At 34.0% G+C, this 8,590-nt stretch overlaps 1 protein-coding gene across 1 annotated transcript; it reads right to left on the bottom strand.

The window, feature by feature from the left end:
- Positions 1-278: 278 nt before the first annotated feature.
- On the bottom strand, positions 279-8,353 carry LOC145037563 (protein argonaute 4-like). Its single transcript, XM_078986250.1, has 23 exons — positions 8,166-8,353; positions 6,967-7,191; positions 5,858-6,063; positions 5,554-5,766; positions 5,148-5,284; positions 4,974-5,071; positions 4,793-4,890; positions 4,274-4,442; positions 4,048-4,164; positions 3,848-3,955; positions 3,707-3,769; positions 3,498-3,611; positions 3,258-3,423; positions 3,061-3,173; positions 2,297-2,434; positions 2,082-2,212; positions 1,884-1,949; positions 1,606-1,669; positions 1,323-1,434; positions 1,148-1,221; positions 918-1,012; positions 781-812; positions 279-698 (listed from the first exon to the last, which is right to left on the bottom strand). The coding sequence occupies exons 2-23, from the start codon at positions 7,180-7,182 to the stop codon at positions 517-519; spliced, it is 2,712 nt and encodes a 903-aa protein (XP_078842376.1). The 5' UTR covers positions 7,183-7,191; positions 8,166-8,353; the 3' UTR covers positions 279-516.
- Positions 8,354-8,590: the final 237 nt, after the last annotated feature.

An 8,590-nucleotide genomic window follows, 5' to 3' on the forward strand; every position in this document is an offset into this window, starting at 1 on the left:
TCTTTTAGTTCATCCACAACCACCCCCTCTTTCAACATCAAGTTGTGATCCAGGTAGAAAACACGGAACTCAATATCCTCATAATAGGAACATATAAACTTACAATTTCTGTGGTAACATATACAAGGGAGGGGTGTAACAATGTGCCAAACATTTGAAGGAAGAAACAAGGGTATATATGCTAAAAAGGGAGAAGGCAAAGTTTGATGGTAAAATGAATGTACGATGATCTTGATTTGGGTGAAGATGATGATTGTATAGAAGTTGATGGCGAACTATTTAGATCCAACCAAAACAAGCATAAGCATGCATGCATACATCCAAAAAACATCATAAGTCAGAGTTATCGACCACAGTCTAAGTCCCAGCAAACATCATCCTATCCTAACATTTCTTCATTCACATACATACATACAAACAAACAAACAAACAGGCCTTAACCACATCCTATCCACACATGATTAACAACTTACTACTACTTAAAAGTCTGACAGAGAAACAAACATTTAGTTTAGCTTAGCAGAAGAACATGGAGTTTGCAACTGCCTCCTGAAGCTTTGGCAGCTGAGGAACCGCCACTGCTCCAGCTGATGTGACCCCGGTGCCGCCATGGCTGGAGGATGTCTCTGAGTGGTCTTCAAACTTCATGAACTGAGACATCTGAGTGGCTGCTAAATGTGCATAACAAATTGGTGCAACTGCATAAAACCAACCATTCATTATTACTACAATTACCACTGTTTTTTACTCATTTACAACTTCAAAAATACTTCAACTTACCAACAGATATGGCAGTAGTGCTTCTCTGGTAACTGTAATAATTAATAATAATAACAACAATTCAAAATTAAAAAATAATAAAAATAAAATGATTTTCATAATATTAAATAATTATGGAAGGAAGGAAGGAGACTTACACATAGGAGAGGGAGTGGACAAGCTCCTGGAGATCATCAGCCGAGAAGCCAATTTCATCGTACAGAACATGGTAATGAGTGGGCCTGGTTGTCCCCTGTTCAAATATTTTATTTCATTTTATTTTATTCAATTGCAATCCCAATGATAAAAACTATTGTTTTTTAAAGCCAAACAAAAGCATGTAACTTGAATTTGACAAAGAAAGAAAGAAAGAGTTTGTGTTGCTTACAATCATGCCAGCATGTGCGCACATGTAGAAGTCATTGTTGCGAGGATGACAGACCTTGTTATCTATCACAGTTCCTGTTATAATAATGGAAACAATGACATAATTAAATACAAATAAAAAAGCAACTTTTAAATCATCTCTATTTAAGTAAACATAATCATATAGACTTAGTTACCAGGTTGAACATTATCTGGAGATCCTTGCTGGAAAAACTTGGTGTGGTGATTCTTCTGAGCAATTATCACAAGAAATTTTGGGTTCCACTTGTCATCTAGGAACTTGCAGGCCTACCACACCATCACCATTACCATATTTAAATCAAATCCCATAACTACAAATATTTTATATATATATATATATATATATATATATATATATATATATATATATATATATATATATATATATATATATATATATATATATATATATGTCCATTTTATAAGAAATACAAATACCTCGATAATTTGGTCCAGTTCAATGTTCAAAACCTGGTTGAACTGCGACTCGCTGACACCGTCCCTATTATTATAATATAACAAATAATAAAAATTTAAATTATCAGGACAGGAGTAATCTTAATGTTACCAATGTCTAAAAATACCTTGTTTAAGGTTTGACCTTTTTACAGCAAAATCAAAACGACTTCACCTCTTTTTTTAAAGAAAATGACATAAATATTTAAAACTTAAATATACAATTTAAAATGAGACATGCTACAAGCCAAAGAATTCACCTGAAGATGATTATCTGATCTGGCTTACGTTTTGCAGAACTCGTATAGAAGTCAAGGAGAAGCTCCCTGCCACAAAAAAAAAAAAAAAAAAAAAAAAAAAAAAACCCTCATGATTTGCTTGCAATGTGATGTGAAATCTCAAACATCAAACTCTTTATTATGTATAATAAATTAACAAATAGAAACAAGGGAATGAACCTCATTATGCCTTCATCCTCAGTGTCAGAAACTTTCTTGAACAGGGAATCAATCATCTCCACCTTTGGAGATTGAGTTCTCACAGAAGCTCGATAACGGGAGATCAAAGGCCAATGTCGGGAACTAACAACCTGTCAGTAAAAAAAAACAAAGAAAGGATCTTTATTAAAACATTCCCATAAATAAATATAAATTTGAGAAATAAAAATAGTTACAGCTGCAATAGATGGAATATCAGATTGGCCAGGTGACCCATGAGACACATCCATGCCCAGAATGATTGTGGGAGCCTTGGAAACATGTGGAAGGGAAGGAGAATGTTCCACACATAACATTGAGTTAAGACCCCCAAGCTGCATGCACAAATAAACAAAAAATCAAATTTAATCTTTTCTTTTTTGGGCTAAGAAACAGCAACCTACACTTTTATGTATATTTTAGTATTAAAGCTTCCTACTTCTCTTTTTTGTTTATTATTTGAAAAATCTACATGATTATAACACTCAAAAGTTTCTTTGGATGACATTGATGTAACAGGAAGAAATGAAAGCAGGATGTTAAGCAAACCAATCAAACTAGAACGTTATTTCTTGCATTTTTCCAAGTGGGGTTTTGAATAAGTGAACTTACAAATTTCGGGCTAAATGCAAGAAATAGCAACATACATTTAACTATTTGTATATTACAGCATCCTACTTTTATATTCTCTTTATTACCAGCATTGCACTTTAGATATATTTGTTGCTTACATTTTTGCTTTTGAAAAATCCACCCAATTATATAAACAAGGCATTGTACCTTCAATTTGTTTCCTATTTAGGACAATGGGCTTTGAAAAATCTATCTAAATATAGTAGCGAAAACTGAATTGAAATTTGATTGAATCTTTATAAAAGGAAAGATTTTTCAGGGATATAATACACAAATCAATTGCTATTTCCAGCATTTGACCTGTTATTTTTGTTTCAAGTGTATTCACCTTAGCATTGATCTTAAGCAGGACATTTGTTAGGTACTGATCATTGACTCTCATAGGAGCTATGCATTGGGTCACTATACCAAAATCAGCCAGATTCTTCTTCTTCCATGGACCTACCAAAACACATTTCATCAACACATATAGATAGATTAAATTTTCCAAAAATAAATAATAAAACATAAATGTAGATGAATCACCATAAAGATCAGAGTTCTTTCTCTCAGGTAACAAACAGAGTAGAAACTGTGGGGCCCCAGGAAGCTTCGACATTATCATTTCAAACATTTTCTCTACCCTAACAAGAGGTGGGGCCCTCCTGTTTTGTGGGCTCTCCTCAAACGCATCAAAAGGCTCATCAATTTTCTACACATTGGAATCAACACCATGTTAGTTACTTAAAACATTTCTAACCCAACAATAATATAATGAGAACATACGATTCCTTTTAATCCTCCACATTTTATCAGATCTTTCACTAAGCTCTGAATGTTGCAGCGAGCAGAGAAGTTCACAACAGCCCATCTTTCGATTTTCGTGGGCTCCACAAGTTTCTATATCATCACATCAAAACATGTTTTTTTCAGAAATAATGTCAGTTTCAAGAAAAAGATTCATATAACAGTTGAAAAAAATCAAAGAAACATACTTTGTTGTTAAAATTCCAGCGACCATTTCTCGGGAAGAAATCTTCACCATTACCCACTTTCAACTGCATCAAGGTAACAGCAATACCAAAATTTTAAAAAATTTATAATTCTAATCCATCAAAAATAAAAAAATAAAGTACCTTAGGGGCTGCAAGAATACGGCCTTCCACTTGTGTAAAGCTGTTGCTTATTGAAATCCCACATGATTTCAACAAAGGTTCCTCATGATACTTATTGAGTGATAGTGCCTTCAAAATACACAAAGCAAAAATTCAGAATCCTGTTCTTAAAAGTAACAAATAAAAACCACCTTGAAGTTTAAAAAGTGTAGTGTACGTACATCGGTTAAAACCTTCATTCTTTCTTGAGGCTTTTGTCTGGATTTCTCCACCAAAGAGGATCTTTGCATTGTGTTGAGTGCTTTTGTATAGCGTTGCAGAGAGACCAATGAACACAGCTACAACAAATCACCACCACCACATATAGTAAGACTAAGAAAAGCCATTAGAAGAACATGTTATGACAACTGTGGGCCCACATTGAGATAGAGCCCCATTGTGTTGTACCTCAAGAGGGAAGAAAGTTGGCCTTTTAGGCTTCCCAACATTCACACATGGAAGTTCACCAGAATACCTCAATTCGATCTTGCGATAATTCACAAAATAGTCATAAACAGTAACTTCCAAAGTCTCGAATTCACCATTCTCATCTTTTGACTTTTGCCTCAACGAAAACCTGAAAAAAAAGTTCACTAATTTAGCTGATCTCAAGTTTTTTTGAACCTATGAGGATCTGTTTGGTTGGTTGGAATAGAATGACAAAGGAATGAAATTCCAAGATCAACTCGCCAAAACTTTCCATTTATGTAATTGCAATAAAAACCGTATTTTTTTTCTTTGTATTAAAAAAACAATGTCATTAAAATAACATAGATGGAAAGGATCACATTGGTTCAGGAATGATCAACTCCACTCCATTGAGGAAAACAGAAGGGTTATTTTTTTTCATTCCTATGGAATCACCCATTCCATTCCTTCTATGATTCCAATCATACCAAAACATATAACATAAAAAAGAAAACATACAGCTGCTGATTGCAAGGCTTCTCACTCAAACCAGTTATCTTGTACTCAGTATTGGTAGGGCTGGTTTTCACCCTCAGATTCTTCAGTGTACGCTTTGCCTGATTGACACCACACCACACAAGCTTTTAGCAACAATTTACAAACTAGCCCCTCGGGAAATGAGAACATTACGGTTTGTTACCTTTGCCCAGTCAACAGAATAGGGATCTTTCACATTTTGATTTGCAATCAGAAAATCAACCACCGGCCCAGGCTGGATGATCATGGTAGTAGACACATCTGATAATCATAAACCATGGTTAACTAACACCTTCACTTCAGGGGTAAAAATGGAAAAGAGTAACCAGATTTTTACCGATGTTGAGGGATAGACCACCCTGAGATGTGCGGAAACTGGAATGGAATCCTCTGCAGCCGAGAACACCTCCTCCAACATCAGCAAAATTCTTCACATCGTTGTGGAAAAAAGATTGTCGAACAAGCAGACACCCCCTATAGGAGGTAAAAGATAAAGTAAATTAATATCAACAGCATGTTACATTATGAGTAAGAAAAATTTGTAGCAAAATGTAACTACTATGCCATTTTGGTGTAAAAAGATACATGCATGTTAGTATTATTGGTTAAAGAATAAAGTGCACTGCTGTTATCAATAAAGAAATGCAATTACATAGCAATCATGGGTAAAAATACATTTTGTTACTCTGACCTTTCTTACTTAAATTAATTAACCAAACGTCAATATATAAGTGACAACTTACTGTTTTGCTGCATGTTGTCTTAAGATGATATCAAGCACCCTTAAAGCTTCCATGGAGTTTTCAGATTCCTGTCCTCTTAAAGCCTGTGCAATTGCCTGCATTGGGATTTTGGCTGCAAAACTCAGCTCCACTTTGAAAGTCTTTGATTGATACGAACGCCTGATTCTCTTCTTGTCATTGTCAGGGCTTCCAGGGCTTGCATTTCCATTGTTACTGAGCATTATCATATTCATAAGATTATATATATATATATATATATATATATATAACAGATTAGTAACGTAAAACATCATGCAATACATACCGATTAGAAGTGACATTTTCAAGTACAACAGTGAATTCAAGTTTGTTCCTTGGAAGAGCTCCAACAGTAAACAGACTTTTTTCACCATCATAAGCAAACTCCTTTCCTGCTAACTCAGAACCATATGTTTCGTGGACTCTATCAAGCACTTTTCTTCCTATGCCTTTTCCATCTATTGGGCGTCCATCCTCATAAAAAAGTGCCACCTGTTTGGTATAAATTTAAGACTTTTTTAAGTAATTGTAATTCACCACTTGAAAGAATCTTTAAACCAAGAAAAATGATCTAAAGCTACAAGACTTGTAACAGATATGCAGTTTTGGCTAGGTAAGTTACTTGAAAGATGTAGTTTTGACTATAGACCAAATGTCTAAAAAAACACTTGATAAAGTTTAAAGTAATGGAAGTTTTAGGTCCAAGTAAAGGTATTAATTTCAAGTAATAGTCATATGATATATAGATGATCTTTAAAAAAACATTTGTGAAGGAAGGGAAAAATAAATGAGGCCAATTTTGTAAAAGTTTGGACACCCATAAAATTCTTTCTAATTAAGTCATATGATATATCGGGTACCTCATTTTCCAGAATAAAGAAAGTCATTCTTTCTGTATTAAGTCGAAAAGACACGCCCATAAAATTCTTTTCAGATTTGCATGACTTTCCTAATTAAGTCATTCTTTAAAAAATGTTAGCAACCAAAAGGGAAAGCCTCATTTGCATGACTTTCCTAATTAAGTCATTCTTTTTTTGCATCTAGTCACCAAAACACACATTAAGTGTTTTCTGGACATTACAATATTTAAGAAAATATTTCGAAAAGAATGGAAAAATAAGTGATGAAAATTATGTATAAAGTTCGGACCTAATGGAGAAAGCTGCCAGTCAAAGAGAAACACAAGGTGCTTCTTTTTGGATAAATTATGTTCAAAATATATTGGAGGAAGAAGAAAATACTAAAAGAGAGAAATTTTGTAAAATGTTAATGACTGGATGAGAAATGTCTCATTTTCAGCAAGTTTTTTTTTGGTTAAAAGAAAGACAAACTAAAAAATGCTTAGCTCCAATTAGTACTTTTATAAAAGTAACAAAAAAAATAATAATAGCATACACTGTAGTGGAAGAAGTGTCCATCAACATTAGAGACGTTGACTTTGAAATGGTTGGTCAACAGCTGGACTTTGTTGCCTCTGGTGGCAAGACCACGCCTCCCCATGGGCACCCTCATCACCTTCTTTTTCTCAGGCTCCGCTTTTATTGGAACAACATCTTCTGGGACAGGTGGCGGAGGTGGCAAAGCATCACCATTTCCATTTTCTGGATCCATTTTTGGATACTACAAACAACAGAACAAGTTAGCATCATCATTCATCATAAAGAATCACTCAAGTAGAATGAAATAGCAAATTAGTAAGACAACATTGTTAGGCCAGAAAATACTTGATGATTGTACTTAAATAATAACATAAATGACCAGACAAACACTGAACATAAAAGCCATATACTAAAAAATCCTTCCAAAATTTTCATATTTTGAGAAAATAAACTGATAACTCTTGTCACTTAAAGAAAATCAAGAGCATAAACACAAATGTACTTCTAATCCACCAAAAATGATATGAATACATATAATACAGAGCCAATATTTCAAAATTTATTTCAAATATCAACAAAAAAGTACATAGTACTTTTGTACCACCGTTTCCTTCAGAAAGATGAATGTACAAAAAATTATTAAACCATGAATCATGAAACTCCTTTCAAAAAACAATAAATGACAACAAATAAACCAATCAATTACTTGGAACATCAACAAAATCAGGAACAAAAATACAAATGAACTTTTAATTCAGCAAATCTGAAACCCCTTTTGATTATCGACAAATAACAGCAAACTAAACAAACCACTCCTGCTCGTTTTTTATAAAATCACAAATAATTATAAATACACTTTTAGTTCAGCAGATTCTTTAAAAAATGGCAAAGGTATACACAATATAACAGCGAAATCTGAAAACCCCTTTCACTAATCAAGTATTTGGTACATTTACGAAACCAATACCATAAATATTAATGTATTTCTACTCCATCCAAATCGGAAAAGTAATCTAGAAATTGCAGGGGACTATGACCGAAAACTTCTTTATAAAATCAAAAAATGGAACCATCAAAAGTAAAATCAAAAAAATCAAAATTAAACTAACTCAAAAATTTAGTAAAAATGTGAAAGAGAACCAGACTAGTCAGAAAACACCATGCACAACAGAAAAAACGATCAAAAAATCCTTCACAATAGTAAAGTAATTATACCTGAAACTCAGAGAGAACCCTTGTTTCGAAATCTAGATCACCAGCCTAGAACCTGAAAAACAACAACCAGAGAACAAAATCACAAAGTAAGGACTACTTTGTGACGAAGAACGACGAAATTCACACAAAGAACGACGAAGAAGAAGGGGTAAAAACCCTAAAATGAAAATGAGGACCGACGGAGAGAGTGGAGTTGAGGATTTATTGGGGGTAGTAAGTTACAGGGAAAACTGACGTTTGGGCCGACAAACCTTTTTTTCTTTCCACGCGCTCTGTGGTTGCGTCATGATCTCATGCACCAAAAGCTAGTGTTTAAATCCTACGCGCTTCTCTTCTGAGTGCGCATTACTTCCATCTTTTAATAATAATAATTAAGCTCCATAAGACTGTGGGAGTGGGTGTGGTCTCCCCTACGGTTTATGTCA

This window comes from Lactuca saligna, chromosome 3 (assembly GCF_052625555.1).
Source record: "Lactuca saligna cultivar CGN05327 chromosome 3, ASM5262555v1, whole genome shotgun sequence".
NCBI lineage: Eukaryota > Viridiplantae > Streptophyta > Magnoliopsida > Asterales > Asteraceae > Lactuca > Lactuca saligna.

Excerpts from the sequence above, each read along its gene's own strand:
- LOC145037563 (XM_078986250.1), bottom strand. The coding sequence starts at position 7,182 with ATGGATCCAGAAAATGGAAATGGTGATGCTTTGCCACCTCCGCCACCT. Across the intron at positions 3,956-4,047 it reads GAATGAAGGTTTTAACCGAT|GCACTATCACTCAATAAGTA; the intron begins GTACGTACACTA and ends TGTATTTTGAAG. Across the intron at positions 1,950-2,081 it reads GAGGATGAAGGCATAATGAG|GGAGCTTCTCCTTGACTTCT; the intron begins GTTCATTCCCTT and ends TTTTTGTGGCAG.